The sequence below is a fragment of the Geospiza fortis genome, unplaced genomic scaffold, assembly GCF_000277835.1.
Source record: "Geospiza fortis unplaced genomic scaffold, GeoFor_1.0 scaffold40, whole genome shotgun sequence".
NCBI classification, from domain to species: Eukaryota; Metazoa; Chordata; class Aves; order Passeriformes; family Thraupidae; genus Geospiza; species Geospiza fortis.
In genome coordinates, this window is record NW_005054297.1 from 3,483,994 (window position 1) to 3,500,525 (window position 16,532).

The following is a 16,532-nucleotide window of genomic DNA, read 5'->3' on the forward strand; positions in this document are numbered from 1 at the left end:
AATTGTGGATGTTGTCTACTTAGACTTTTGTTAAGCCTTTGACAGCATTTCCCACAGCATTCTCCTGGATACACTGGCTCTTCATGGCTTGGACAGACATATACTTCACTGGGTAAAAGAATGGCTGGATGGCTGGGCCCAGAGGGTGGTGAATGAAGTTAAATCCAGGTGGCAGACAGTCACAAGTGGTGTTCCCTAGGGCTCCGTATCAGTTGTGTTTAATACGTGTGTTGATAATCTGGATGAGAGGATTAAATTCACTCTCCACAAGTTTGCAAATGACATCATGTTAGGTGACCCATGGAGGGTAGGTAGGCTCTGCAGAGGGATCTGGACTGGCTGGATAGATGGGCTAAGGCCAATGGTATGAGATTCAGCAAGTCCAAGTGCCAGATCCTACACTGACATAACATCCCCAGGCAGTGCTCAGACTTGGGGAAGAATGGCTGGAAAGCTGCCCAGCAGAAAACGATCTGGGGATGCTGGACAACAGCCCCCAGCATGAACCAGCATGTGCCCAGGTGGCCAAGAAGACAAATGGTACCTGGCCCATGTCTGCAATAGTGCGGCCAGCAGGACCAGGGCAGTGATTGTCCCTCAGTGCTTGTCATTGGTGAGGGCACATCTTGAGTAGTTTGTTCAGTTTGGGATTCCTCTCTACCAAAAAGACATTGAGGTGCTGGAAAGAGTCCAGAGGAAGGTAACAAAGCTCCTGGAGGGTATGGAGCCCAAGTATGATGAGGAGCAGCTAAGGAAATGGGTTGTTTAGCCTGGAGAAATGTTTGGTGGGGACCTTATCGCTCTTTACACGTATCTGAAAGGAGGTTGTAGTGAGGTGGGGGTTGTCCTTTTTTCCCAGGTGACAAGTGACAAGATAAGAGGAAATAATATCAAATCACAGCAGAGGAGGTTTAGTTTGGTTTCTCCATGGCTGTCAAGCAGTGGAACAGGTCACCCAAGGAAGTGGTGGTGTTGCCACCCCTGGAGAAATGTAAAAGATTTACAGATACATTTTTGTAATGGACTTTGCAGTACTGGATTAGATGCTTGGACTTGATGATATTAAAGGTCCTATCCCACGTAACTGATGAGATGATTGTATTCTTCATCACAAGCAAGGTGTAGGTTACATTTCAGCTAGTCTAGAGAGAGTAATCAGCACTGAAGATTAAGCCACAACTTCCTGGGGTTTTTTTCCTAACAAACATTATCTTTCTTGTTTTGAATGAATTAAACACCGTTCTAGAAATTGCATCAAATAATGTTTGATTTTCTTCCCAACACCATTAATTCCATCAAATAGTCTTCAGCTTTACTTCCATTCACTTTATCTCAGAGAGTTTTTAAGATCCTTTTAAAAATCAGCAGTGTATTCTAACACTGTTTAATGTGTAGCTATGTACTTCTGTAATATGTGTAAATAATTATATGAAACACACAAAACAAAAGGGCACTATTATGAAAAATACTTAAGAAAATGTGTGCTGTTGCATATGTTTGCTTTTGTGTATATATAGTACAGATACTACACATTTGGGATGTAATTTCCATATTTCAACTAAAAATGTAAACACTGAGTATTTTGGCAATATTTTAGGTCATTTTCCCCACATTTTGATCCACTTTGCAGGCAAATTGCAGATACATGCAATTATCTTGCTTATAAACCCTCCTCTCTAGCTAATGTCATAAATTATTAACATTTCATGTACTGTTTATATTCACACATTTCCTTTACATATGTTGCTGTTTATACTGTTTTCTTATATTTTTCTATCAAGATACAATAAATCAGAGGTTAGCTGTGCTGTACTCATACAGTATAATTTTGTTACTAATTCATCTAAAAATGCTACAAAGGCTGGAGACCTGAAAAAATATAGTTACTGATAAGATTCAAAATTAGGAAAACATGTTCTTATGTGGCAGCAGCATAGTTTGGGTGATTGCCATTATTTAAAAACCATCTTCCAAAGATTACTTTAAAAATCTTTGCTTCCTTAATTAGAAGGGCATTTTTTTTTTACTGGTTTGAAGTTGAATGATGTGTTTATATTTTGTTCTTTTACACAACAACTTGGCTATTGCATCAAGATTACATTTGATGATTTTGGAGATCTTTTCCAAGCTTAGTGGAAAACTAAGATTCTAAGTCTTTCTTGGAATTTATTCAGACTGCAGCATTTAATAGTTAATTTAGGACACTTATAAAAGAAAATCCCCTCAGTTTTTGTCTGTTTGTGTTAATGTGTAATAGAAACCTGAGCAATAACAAGATTACAGATATAGAAGAAGGAGCATTTGATGGAGCCTCTGGTGTGAATGAACTATTGCTCACAAGCAATCGCTTGGAAAGTGTTCAACACAAAATGTTCAAAGGACTAGAAAGTCTCAAAACACTGTAAGTATATTTATTTGTGTGATTTTATTCTCCTTTTCTCACAGGTATTTTTAAGAATAATATTGTATCTGTCCTAAAAAAATTATTTTGGAGAATTAGCTATGGATTATTCAAGCATATTTTGGTTTTTATTCCTATTTTACTAGAAGCTATACATTATACTAATTTATTAGTTATTAATTATGGGTATACTGGGTCATCTAAAGCAATGAAGCAGTTGAGAATGGGTAAACATCTAAGTTCAGAAATGGAAATGGAAATAATCATGAAAGTAACAGAATTTTGCATGGGAATTACACATTTTACGTAATGCAGTCTGATTCATTTCAACTCAACCATTACTGGGAATTTTGCTGGAGGAAGAAATTGTTCTGGTGTGTATTGAAATGTGGGAAATGATTCTCTCCTAGGTAATCTTTTTGTCATTTCAACAGTGAAGGCAAGATTAAAAGCACTATAGCTTGAACTCATTTCATTCTTTCCATGAAGCAGTTTAGTTCTTTCCACTCAAAAAATATGTTTGTACAATCTACGGCATCTTGGCCTTCTTCAGAGAGCCTGTCCTTCTGATCTGCAGACCAGAGCCAAGATTAAATCGTCTTTGGGGTTTCAGCTGTCCATAGACATTAGGTATTTTAAATAAATCACATCTACAATTTCTAACCTTGCAGTTAAAGCTGCTAAAATTGTTTAAAGCAGCTAGTCCTAGACAAGAGCAAGGGGGGAAATTACCATCTTTTGGTGGACAGAGAAGAGAATAACAGACTTCAAAGCTCTTAAGTTTTATAGAAATTTGAGAGATTTTAGAATAGCTTAGGATTCTGAAATGTGTACTGTCTTAGAGTCGTGCTGAGGAGGAATGCTGATTTCATTTGAATGCAATGCTTTTGAATGCAGTAGAAGTGGTTTCTAGAATCTGTCCTAAAAAAATGAAGTAAAAGGGGCCTCAAGAGGAGGTAAGCTGGTACAAGCCTCTACTCTATATAAATAGCAGTTCTGGAGTCACCATCCTTCGAAACATGAAGAGAGGGCTGCTGTGTTTTTTTGATTTGGGGAATTTCAATCAGTTTCATTTCTTGTCAATTAAAAATTCATAATTACTGCTGCTGGTATTGAAAAAAAAAAAGAAAAAAACCCTGAACACTTAGGAGAAACTGGAGCAGGTTACCCAAAGAGGTTGTGGGGTCTCATCTGGAGGTATTCAGAAGCCATCTGGACACAAACCAGATGTAACTCTCTAGGGAAAAGCTCTAGGGACCCCTGCTTGAGCAGGGCTGCACCAGATGATCTCCAGTGGTCCTTTCCAACCTTACCCATTCTGTGATTCTGTGAAACACCCCTTGCCTCTGTGAAAGCTACCCACCCACCCACCTTTGTCTTCCAGCCTGCTCCACACACACTGCACTCAGTCCCTTCAGTGAGGTGACAGCCCAGGGGTCACTGCACTGTGGTCCCTTCACTGGCAGCAGCCCCTTTGTGGTCACAGCTCTTGACCCTCACTCCAGCAGCCACTTCAGCCCTGGTCCCTGCCCAGGCTAAGCTGAAAAATGCCGATCCTTCTTTCTCAGGATGCTGAGGAGCAACAGGGTGAGCTGTGTGGGAAATGACAGCTTCACAGGGCTGAGCTCTGTGCGCCTGCTCTCGCTGTATGACAACCAGATCACCACCGTGGCGCCCGGCTCCTTCGACACGCTGCATTCACTCTCCACGCTGTGAGTCACCCTCGACTTTTACCCTAACCACATTTACATCTCTGACCTTTGGGGGGCATTTCCCTCATAACTTTGATGTGTGATTTCACAGCACTTAGTAAAGTTCAGGGATCAAAGCATTTCATAGAGGCAGTTTTGAGAAATTCTGTTTTCTGGACCATCTTGGGCACATGAAGAGTATGTTTTCATGGTGCTCTCTGATACAGTGTTTGATTTCCAGAAGTGTCTAAGAATGCAGGAAGAACATCCTGCTCACACCCCTCATGGAAGCCCACTTATCTAAACCAGGGTAGAAATCCATGTTTTGGGTAGGCAGCACACAGCCACAGCTGGTTAGATTACCATGTTGTCTGTCCTTCTGCCCTGTGCCACCCAATTACTATCTTCAATTTCCTTGGCCTGCTGAGAATCTTAATTCATATGTGTTTTATAAGGAAGCTTCAGTCTCATTTTCTGTAAAAAGAAGCATCATTTTTTTAATTTAAATGTGATGTGATTTAAGGGAATTTAAAAGAGTAAGCAAAGGTGCCACTCAGTTTTGTGAAGAAGTGCTGGTTGTAGGTAGCATCATTCAGGAAAATACTTAATCCCCCTTTTACAAGAAAAGTGACACTTTGCACCCAGTTACTAATTTTGCATATTAAGGATGACATGTTTATAAATAATGGAATTGTCAATATGTTTGTGCTGAAATAAGGAGATGCCAAAAGTACTGAGGCTTTTAGAAGTAAATTCATTTTTGTAACTGGCATGTAATCAGCTTAGCTGTCACTTCGGAAAGGAAATTTATTCTCTGGAGCAAATAAAAGATGGAAATCTTGAGATGATAAATTAATGGAATGCCTGTTGTCAGGTTAAAGCTTATAATGTAAAGTAATCAGCCTCCATCTCTATATGGAATTATTGCATTATTGGTACAGAGTGGCTTGACATGAAGTCAGGTCTTGGACAGTTTTAAATTATTTCTAAACAAGTTCTATCAAGATTCACCACACAGAGCCTAAATTAGACCTTTCACCTATGGTTTACATGCATTATTGTTTGAAGAACTGTGTTTAAAGAAAGTTTTTTTGAAAATAGAAATAGAATCCTTAGGATAAAAGGATTGTGTCATCTGAGATATACTTTCCTGTGGTTCTCAGAAACCTCTTGGCCAATCCCTTCAACTGCAACTGCCACCTGGCATGGCTTGGAGACTGGCTGAGGAAGAAACGCATTGTGACGGGGAACCCTCGCTGCCAGAAGCCTTACTTCCTCAAGGAGATTCCCATCCAGGATGTGGCAATTCAGGATTTTACATGTGATGATGGTAAGGAAGTTAATTTTTTAAACTTTTATAATTTCAGCTTTCATATAGATAGCTGCATGAATTCCATAGATCCCAAAGTATTGCACATTAAAGCCCTTCATGCTCAGTTCCTATGTCAGTTTAAAAATTTTCCACTCGATTTTGGATGATCAGAAAGCATGGGCTGTTGTATATATGCCTTCAAAAGTTTTCCTTGCCTTAATTATCTTCAGTACTATAATTAATAGTTTAGAAATAGTATAAAATAAAATTGATCAAATGTTGTACAGACGAGAATATTTTCAAACACCGAGGCTTGAATCAAGCACACTTTCAGGTTACTTGATCAAATAACATGACATGTTATAGCTTGTGGCTTCATTAACTCTTAATTAAAAGAGATGCTGCTATCTTGAATCTCTCACACATACTTCCATTTACTGGTTTGTCAATTTTCAAGGCTGTATATTTTTTTAAAAATACTGTTTTTAATACTTTTTTAAGTTTATTGTCTTTCATTTCAGGACTTATTCTTTCTTTAATTTTTTTTTTTTTCATATAATAGCATTCTTACCTAGTAAAACTTCATTATACTAAGTAAAGCATCACCTGACATGTAAATTCTTGGAATGATGATTTACATAGATGATGTCATTTTTTTTCCTTACCTTGAGATATTATAATGCTGAAATATCAGGTTGTCTTGAAGAAAATCCAGGTGGGTTATTGCCGCTAATACTGAGAAGACATTTTTTAGCAATCTTAGCATCTGTTTGTTTTTATTAACCAGGAAATGATGACAATAGCTGTTCTCCCCTGGCCCGCTGCCCTGCAGAATGTACTTGTCTGGACACAGTAGTTCGCTGCAGCAACAAAGGTCTGAAAGCTTTGCCTAAAGGCATCCCAAAAGATGTGACTGAACTGTAAGTGGCGTGCTTTTTTTTCATTTTTTATGAAAATTAATGTCAGATTTTTATTGTCAGTGTCAAGAATGAGGGGAAAAGAAAATGAAGAATTGAATTTAGCAGATGAGTTGAAATTTGTTAATCCACTGCTTTATAAAGACTTTCACATTATCTTGAGAAACTAGAGGTCAAGTTTGAATTAGCAATGCTTTGTAAGTCCCAAACCACTCTTAAGAACTATCTGTTACTGAAAAGCTTAAAAAATGTATGTGTATAAAATTGTAATCGCTCTCAGATTTTATATCCCCAGCACTGAACCATTGTATAACTGTGTGGATATCATGTTACAATGGGTTAAATTAAGGGCAACAGTGAATCTGATTAATCTCTCGTCATTGTTTAGAAAGGAATGAAGTTCAATTACATGAAAAAGCAAAAAGAAAACAATAACATGAATGTGTTTTCATAATGAACGTGTTTTTTATACCTCTTAATCAATACTTTTTACCTCTTAATCAAGCACCTTAATCCTCTAAATCAATGGCCTACGTCTGTGTTGAGGAGTTAAAAACACCTGGACAATGGCTTTATGGTACTAAGGGAGTGAAGTAGGAAAGCTGCTCTCCTGCAGGTCTAATAAGACAGTCTTGTGAGTAAAGTGGCTTCAGGTGTCTGTCTTGGCCACAGTGGTCATAAAGCAGTTGAGTTTAAAATTTCTGTCAACAGGAGGAAAAGTGCCAGCAAAACTTCAACTCTGAATATGAGGAGAGGCGACTTCAGGCTGCTCAGGGAGCTAGTAAGGTGTCCATGGAAGGTACTGAGGTGCATCAGTGCTGATCACTTTTTAAGTACCACCTGTTAAGAGCTAAAGAGCAAGCAATTAGAAAATGTCAGAAGCCAAGCAGGTGAGGCAGAAGGCCAGGTCAGCTAAGCAGGGATCTTCTGGAGCTAAGGGAAAAATAAAATTGTACATCCACTGGGTGACCTGGGAGGAATATAGAGGTGCTGCTTGTTACTATAGGAAGAAAATTGGCCCAATTAGAGCTGAAGCTGGCCAGTACTGCTGGGTCAATAGAAAGAGCTTTTTAATATATCTTAACAAAAGGCAGCCCAGAAATAACACTGGTCCATTTTTCAGTGAATATAGTCAGCTCACAAGCAGGGACATAGACAAAGCAGAGATGTTTAATGCTTTCTTCACGTAGGTCTTCAATACTAGTGATCAGGTCTGAGGTCCCAATGCCCTGAGCTGAAGGACCATGACTGTGAGAATGATTAACACCCAGCCAACCCCAAACTTGCACAGGATTTGCTGCTTCTTCTGGCTTTCTCTAAGTCTATGGGGCCTGATGAAATTAATCCAAAAATACTCAAAGAGACGGCTGATGCCATTACAAGGCCTCTCTCAATGATTTCTGTCTGTTCTTGGTAATCTAGAGAGGTCCCATTCAACTGGAAGCTGGCAAATGTCCCAGTTTTTGAGAAGGGCAAGAGGGTTGACTCTGGTAACTATGAACCAGTCCCTTTTACATCAGTGTGAAGTAAAATTATGCCAATAAAAAAGGTGCTTCTTCAGAGGGTGGTCAGACACTAGACACTGGAGCAGTGGTCACAGCACCAAGCCTACCAGAGTCCAAGAGGTGTTTGGACACTGCTGTCAGGCACATGGTGTACTCTAGGGGTTGTCCTGGGCAGAGCCAGGAGCTGGACTCCATCCTGAGGTGTATTAGGGAAAAGTACAACCAGCAGGTCAAAGGAAGTGATCCTCCTTCACTGTTCAACCCTTGTGAGGCCACTTCCAGAGTATTGTGTTCAATTCTGGTCTCCACAGTTCAAGAAAGACAAGGAGTTACTGGAGGGGGTCCAGTGGAGGCAAAAAAGGTGATGAGGGGCTGAGAATGTCTCCTCAGGTGAGGAAGGACTGTGGGAGCTGGGTCTGGTTGGTCTGGAGAACACTGAGATGGGATCCTATCAATAGATACGAATACCTCAAAGGCTGGTGTCAACAGGTTGGTGCCCAGCAACAGGACAAGGACTAATGGCCATCAAATAAGCCGCAAGAAGCTGCACCTCAACATGAGGAAGAACTTCTTTACATTGAGGGTGTCAGAGCACTGGAAAAAGCTGCCCAGGGAGGTTGTGGAGTCTTCTCTGCAGACAGTCAAAATCCACCAGGATGTGTTCCTGTGTGACCTGCTCTAGGTAACCCTGCCTTGTCAGGGGGTTTGGACTGGATGATCTCCAGAGGTCCCATGCAATGATTCTGTGATCCTTCCAGCTCAGGATACTCTATGATGCAGAGATTATGATAGTTTTGTGATATTGCAAAAATACTAGTTTTAATAGAAAAAGTCTTCTTTTTCACATAGGCAGTTTTATAAAATCTGGGCTATTTTATCAACCTATTGAAACATTTTTTCTATGAGAAAAATTGTTAAAATTGCATTTTATGAAAGATACTAGTTGAATATGCAGGTGGACAGTAACAGATACAAAAAAAGAGCTTGCTACCTTAGGCATTGTTTGAAGATATTAACTGAGTAAGCTGCTCATAAGACCATATGAGCAAACTTTTACGCATTATGAAAGCGAAAATATGAACCTAAAAATTGAGATATTTGATAAAAATTGATATGATTCTTGATCAAATAGGTTACAATATTGAAAGAAATAGAAATTGTTTACAGGAAGAAAAATGTTGGTTTGTGTTACATATGGCAGGTATTTAATAATGTTTCACAATGGCTGGTTAATATAGTGCTTTTCCAGAAAATATCATAACTATGTTTCGTAAGTAACTAAAAAATTCTACTGTTTTATGGTTTGGTACTAAATAGAAGATTCTGAGATGCCCACCATTAGTCTGGTGCTTAGTAGCATGTAAAAGTATTTAGCCCTTGATCAATTGAAATTATTACCATCTCAAATTAGTGCACAGGTATAGGTATATAAACCTGCAACTTCATTACATTTTGAGTTTGGTGGTTTATTTTTTTTCCTCAAAAAGATGACTTTCTTGAATACAGTTTGGTATAAATACAATTTGACAATATAAGGTCATCAATGCAATGTAAAGCAAAGCAGCTAAAGAGAGATGCTTTTGGGATTGCAAGTGGACCCCTGTGACTGAAAATTCATTTCTTTCCACTTTTGTATGCTTTGGTGTCTAAGCATGCAATTCAGCATATTTTTCAAAAGCATAATGGAGGTGGTTCCTGTTAACAGTTGCACACTGATTGATTCTTCTTGCTCATTAGCATGCATTTCTCTTCTAAGATGTACTCTTCATGTGTTTTATAAAATATCTTAATAGTTGCTTCATTTGAACAAGAAGGAATTTTTATCAGGCAAGTGGATACTTGTAGTATTTCAGTTCTAATGAAGCTTAGTAATATAACCTAATGTATCTGTTGATAAAAGAATATCCTCAGAATACTTACTTCATCAAAAATTTTAAAAGTTAGGCTTTTTTTAGTAATTAATTGCATAAGCCCATGCTCTATTCACCATCATTACCATAGTGTAAGTATTAGGTTTTTTGAGACACATTTTGGATTTGTCAAGCAGCCCTAGAAAGTCATAGTCCAAAGGAAAAAAAAAAGAAGAAAGAAAGACAGCCTTTTGATTAGATGAAGATATTTTTTGTGATGTTTAACTGTGTTTCAGTTCATCCATTTAGTCAAGACTGAAGTTTCCAAAGATGCTGCAGCATGCATAAAGATATTAAGCTCAAAATAAAACTAAAACTGTCTCTATCAAAGACTGCTTTTAGCTCAGACATGTTGCAAGTATTTGGATGGCAAAAATATCTTCTTTGTATAGGGATAATGAGGGTGTAGTTTCCACTTGGGTTCCAGGAAACATAAGTAATACCATCAGCAAAGTCATTTTCCCCAGCTGAGAAACCAAAGACCTTTAATCTTCTTGCCACTATCTGCTTCATTTCAAACCATCAGGTAAATTCAGCACTTCCTGTAATCTCTGAACAACTTGCCCTGGTTACATGAAGAACCCTTCCACTTGTACTTTGTTATGTCTGGCTGCACACTGGAAGCTTTTTAGGCAAGGCTTGTTACCTTCCTCTGCCTGTAACACCGGTGCTGGTTCAGTTTGAGAGCTCTGAACCCATTAACTCTAAGGATGAGAAGGTCTCTTATTGAGAATTATGAGCGTGGAAGAGGAGTGAGCAATATAACACAGGAGCTGTGAACCTACTGAGAAGGGGAAAAAAATCTGACTTTTCTAGTGAAGGGTAATTGACTGCTGTCTTCAGTCACTAACATACTTCACAGGAATAGGACTGTAGTATGGTGTACTGATGTATCATGAAATTTACGGGGATAAATTAAGAAAGGTGACCTGAACCACAGGCATGACAAATGAATTTGCTGCTAGAGATAAAACCAGACCTTGCTGTTTGCAGTGTAAAGGACTACCTGTGCAATGCCAGAGTCTGTTTCTTTTCATGATAGCTAAAAATCCACACTTAATGTGATTTGCGGAAATGAGATTCACCTTTCCTCTGTAGGTGTGTGGGAAATGGAGATGATAAAGACCTCATTTTGCAGAGCCATTTTGAAATAATAGAAACTATAATGCAAGAGATATTTTTTATTGTGTTACTTCATACAGTAGCATTTGGATCTTAAGCTACAAATCCTCAGTTTTATCTCTAAAAACCAAAACTTGTAAGCGAGTTTTCTTATAAAATGGAAAAGTATGCATTCATTTGCTATTAACTTTACTGTTAGATTCTGGCATTAGTGGATGAAGATGCTCCTATTTTAATGAAATATATAATGCTCTTTGTTTTATTTTTCTGATTTAGTTATTTGGATGGAAATCAATTTACCCTAGTTCCAAAAGAGCTTTCCAACTACAAGCATTTGACACTCATGTAAGTAGTTTAAAGCAGCATTCTCTACTGGAAGTAAAAGCAAAACAAAATTTGTTATAGTTACTTATACTTTTTAGTATATATTATACTTTATTATACTTACTCAATTATACTTGAATTTATTTCTAAGAAAAAGTCTGTAAAATGTATCATATCTTTCAAAAAATACCCAAACATTTTTTGTAAGTGAGGATATTTTATTCTACTTATCACATCCTACATATAATATACCCAGTCACGTTTTATGAGCATTGGTATTTTATTGCAGTGATTACATCACAAAATAACAAAACAAAAATTATAGTTATTCTCAAAAGAGACATAAGATATTTTAAAGTCATGGTAATTGTTTCTCCCACAGTATATGGTTTTCATGACCCGAAGGGGGAGCTTGTCTAAAATGCCTTGCTGCCAACTCAACTGCTGACTCGCTATGTGATTTTAGGCAAAACTCTAGTTGCTCTAAAATTTATTTCCTCTACCTCATGGATTATTTGAATATGATTTCTGTACCTTTTAAGTGTACAGTGAGGAAAAACAGGAAGACTATAGATGCAAATGCCTGTAATTCCAGCTGTAGTTCCATGGTCTTTGTTAGGACTATAAAAATTTATACCAGCTGAGGCTGAACTGTGTTACATTCTGAAAGCAGTTTGTGGTTTCATTATAATCAGAATGAAAAGTGAGGGGAGAAACTGCATCCCTTAAATTTCATTTTTCACTGGGTTTAGCGCAATTCAAAAACAAGAACTTGATTTCCTTTATTTACCTCATGTTAGACAAAAGAAGTCACAGTCACAAATTTTTTAAAACCCATACTTTCAAAACTTTTTGTATTTTTCAAATAATATAATGAAAAAAAAAAAAAACCCTTGCAATATTTTCAAGTCTATCCTGTGTAGAACTTGTAGGAAATCTTTGTGAATAGTTTAGGGAAGTTATGAATTCATGAATGGTAAATAGAATGCAAATGAGTATTAACAGTCTCCATTTATGAGACCTGCAGGGCACATTATTTTAAAGTCTTCTGTATGTTTACTCATACTGCTGTTATGTAGTTGAGAATGTTCCTCAGTTGTGTTTGGAAAGAGAAACCACTGTGCATAATCCTGTGGTCAAAAAAAGAATTACATGCAAGTCTTCTGAGTTCCAGATTAACAAAGAAAGTTGTTTATTTTTATCTTTTTCTTTCTCTTTTGAATCCATTTGTCTGTTATAGTTGCCTAGTATGCTTATTATGAGTCAGTCATCTTTAATGCTTTCATGAAAATTTCAAGTGGGGAAATACGTATATTGCATACCTATTCAACAGTGCTCTTAAGTTAATATATCAAGGTTCCCTCTAAAAAAAGGGCAGTATTTCACCACAAAATACATTAAACAGTACTGAAATAGTCAACATAAAATGAGAAGTAAAGCACAATATGAGAACAAAGAACAGACAGTATTCACATTTAATACAGCATCTTTGAAGCTACCAGCATACCACTACAGCTTCCATCATAATTGTGTTTAAGATTTTATTCATTAGAATTTTGAACAAAGACATTAAGGCTTTTACTGTAAATCTAAGTTCTTTATAATAATAGCTCTGGGCTTTGATGTCTTCATCATGTAAGTGTTAAGTAGAGTATGAAATGATATTTACTTAGGTGTCATGAGGGACATGACTAGAATGACTTCCACTTTAAAACATTACTTTCATTTTTGTGCTTGAGTTCATGAAGGATTGCATTATTAACTTGGTAGCATGATGAGCATTGCTATTGTATTAGAATGCATTGCACTGCTTTTTCATCTGTGTTGAAATGGAAATGCTTTTTATTCATCAAGCTAAACACTTGCTGGCCTTGTATAGGGCATGTGAAAATAAAAACAGGTGCTGCTTTAAATAGTTATATCAATGATAATACTACTTCTACTAATGAAAATGTGTCTGTTTAACCTTACAGTGTTTTGGGACTGGGGCAATCATTTTAAGGTCTGAATTTCTGAATTTATTTTTTAGAGATTTAAGTAACAACAGAATCAGCACTCTTTCTAATCAGAGCTTCAGCAACATGACTCAGCTGCTCACCTTGTAAGTTTAAACATGTAACAGTGACTCTTTGGAAGCATTACAGTGGGGTTTTTTGTCTTGGAAAGACAGGGTGTTTAGTTGACATTAAAACTTGCTTGGTTTGGAGGCTGTAAAATAACTTGTTTCCTAACTAGCTATGTGTGCAAAAGCTGCTTTTGGTCATGCTCTGCATAGTTTACTGAATAACTGATTCACTTGCTGACAGCATTTTGTATATTTTCAGAATTCTTAGTTACAACCGCCTAAGATGTATTCCTGCACGGACTTTTGATGGGCTGAAATCACTCAGGTTGTTGTAAGTATTATTTTAATCATTCCTATTTTCCATAATTTTTATTTGTGTACAGAAGATAACAGAACCATAGGAAGTTAGCAGATTATAAAACCTATCAAATATTTCAGAAGTGATAATTATGTAGCCTTAAAAATCTAAGACATGCACTTTTTACTTTTCTGATTTTTAATGGCAGCTCTATTTCTTTTTTTGTGTTATGTTCTTCCTTGTTATAAGCATTAAAGTCTAGCAAAAATCCCACATGCGTAAATTCCTTCAGTATGTATCAGGGGAGTTTGCAGTTGAATTTTGAATATTTTTTATTGGAACAGTAATTTTTTTTGTCTTGTTTTATCTAATGTAGGAGTATTTCCAAAGCCATGATGTCATTATTAAGTATTGAAAATCAATTACTTTCCTTTTTGGTTGCAAGAAAACTTTCCATTTTACCACTAGGAAAAACATAGTTGACAGGGCACAAAAATGGGCGCAGAAAAATAAAGAACAGTCAGTCTCATTTACAGTTTTAGTTTGTCATTAAGAAGAAAGCCTGCAAAAATTCCTTTTCAAAAGCCCACAGCAGAACATGTAATTTTTGCCTCCATGTGGGTCATTTATAACCACTTAAATACTTGGTTGCACTAAATAGCTAAAGTATGGCATTATTTAAGTGTGCTTTCATAACTTCAGTTATTCAATAACAATATGGATAATTTCAAGAACTGTAATTCTGTTTTTGTTGGATATTCATGTAAATGAATTCATTTCTAGAAAAGGAGAGATAACTTTTCACAGAACCACAGAATGAGCTGAGTTGGAAGGGACTCACAAGCATCACTGGGTCCAACTCCTGGCCCTGCACAACATCATCCCCAAGAGTCACACCATGTGCATGAGAGCATTGCCCAAATGCTTCTTGAGCTCCATCAGACCTGGTGCTGTGACCCCTGGGGAGCCTGTTCCAGTGCCCAGCCACCTTCGGGTGGTTGGTTGAAGAATCTTTCCCTAATACCCAATCTAAACCTCCCCTGACTCAGCTTCATTCCCTTGGGTGTTGTCACTGGTCATCAGACAGAAGAGATCAGTGCTTACCCCTTCTTTTCCCCTCATGAGGAAATTACAGACTGCAATGAGGTCTCCCCTCAATCTCCTCCAGGCTGAACAGACCAAGTGACCTCAGCCCCTGTTCTTACAGCTTCCTCTGAAGGCTCTTCACACCACCTTGGATAGTCTTCTTTGGATAGTCTGTGTTAGCTTCCCATCTTTCTTCTACTGTGGCACCCAAAATTGCAATATTCAAGGTGAGGCTGCCCCAGCTCAGAGCAGAGCAGGACAATCCTCTCCCTTGCCCAGCTGGCCATGCTGTGCCTGGTGCCCCCCGGGACAAGGCTGGCCCTCCTGGCTGCCAGGGCACTGCTGGCTCATGTTCAACTTCCCAGTGACCAGGATGCCCTGTGCCTTTCCTGGCACTGCTTTCCAGCATCTCATTCCTCAATTTGAATCTACATCCAGGATTGCCCCATGCCAGGTGCAGAATCCAGCCCCAGCCCTTGTTGAACTTCATGTGGTTGATGAAACCAGCAGGTTTTCTACAAAAGCATTATCACTATTGCCATTAGTGATGCTTAATGAAGTCTTTCATTTTATACCTCTATATGAAATAATTTGGACAAAAATGTTAATACTTTTATTAACAGTCAATGTCTGTATGTTCTATGAATCCATGAAAGATTAAAAAGATCATATGAACATAATTAATGCAAATTTCAGGGAGATGCTGAAAAAATCAGAAACTCTTTTGCTATCTGCTATCTCTAAATCAAATTGTTACTTTGCATAACTGTGCCTACTTTTATCAATTTTTATTTTTCAGTTTTAAAATACAGTATTTGTATTTCTTATGAAAACCCAGGATGAAAAAAATCAAATGACAAGTAGGCTGCTAGTTAGAGTTTTCCAAAAAAAAACAGAAATGAAACTAGAAACAGTTGGAAACACCGAGGAACTGGAAGGAAAAAAATATGTGAAAAGATGAAAACTGTTGAAAGAAGATGAAATTTGCCAAGTTAACCTGATGATTTTTTCTGCATTGATATTGTTGTTTCTTCTCTCTTTAAGGTCTTTACATGGCAATGATATTTCTGTTGTTCCTGAAGGAGCATTTAATGATCTTTCAGCCTTATCACATCTGTGAGTATTCAGCTTGTGTACTGTATTTTTTTTTTGTTATGCTTAGCCAATTTCATAGAGCCAAACAAAGATATAATGCAAAGTTCTCTGGAAGAAGCTCGTGCTTGTGTAGAGGATGGCCACTGGCCAGAGAGCTGTCAGCAGCTCAGCAGAGAAACCCTGGGCTTGCTGCTTGGGCTGCAAATTGAACTTGTCTGCCCTGTGTCCTTATGGCAATGAAGGCTAAAGACACTCTGGGCTGAATTTGAAAGTGAGCAGCCAGGGGACTGAGGATACTGATAACTCCTTTCTGCTTGGCCCTCCTAGGGCCACATTTGGACTAAGTGTCCAGTTCCTCCAGTACAAAACAGATGTTTATGAACTGCAGTAAATCCAGCAGAGGGGCAGGCAGGGCTGGGAGGTGGCTAGATCATATGAGCTGTAAGGAGAAGCTACAGGAACTGAGCTTATCCAGCCTGAAGAAGGGGATGCCAAGGAGAGACCTAAAACTCTTCAAGCCTCTAGGGATTACAGCAATGATGGAAACTCAGAGGTGCACAGTGAAGAATGAGGGTAAAGCATCAAAACCTGCAACAATTGAACATAATGAAAAATTCTTCACTGTGACGATGATTCAGCCAGGTTGCCCAAAGAAGCAGGAGAATCTCCATCCCTGGAGATTTTCAGAGCTCAGATGGAAATAGCCCTGAGCAAGCCTGACTACCAAGGTACCCCTGCTTTGTGCAGGAGGTGAGAATGGATGAAAATTATTCTGTGATTCTTTGTCAGCATCTTGTTGGCACTAA

The 16,532-nt window shown here is 37.9% G+C and overlaps 1 protein-coding gene across 1 annotated transcript in view; it reads left to right on the plus strand.

Annotated features, from left to right (window-relative positions):
* The window catches only part of SLIT2 (slit guidance ligand 2), a 278,830-nt gene that overhangs the window by 220,941 nt on the left and 41,357 nt on the right, over positions 1-16,532 (plus strand). The window contains exons 19-26 of the mRNA XM_031055462.1: positions 2,258-2,401; positions 3,970-4,113; positions 5,256-5,422; positions 6,192-6,324; positions 11,135-11,203; positions 13,212-13,283; positions 13,507-13,578; positions 15,676-15,747. Of these exons, the coding sequence (XP_030911322.1) occupies positions 2,258-2,401; positions 3,970-4,113; positions 5,256-5,422; positions 6,192-6,324; positions 11,135-11,203; positions 13,212-13,283; positions 13,507-13,578; positions 15,676-15,747 (873 nt within the window). The remainder of the gene's footprint in view (positions 1-2,257; positions 2,402-3,969; positions 4,114-5,255; positions 5,423-6,191; positions 6,325-11,134; positions 11,204-13,211; positions 13,284-13,506; positions 13,579-15,675; positions 15,748-16,532) is intronic.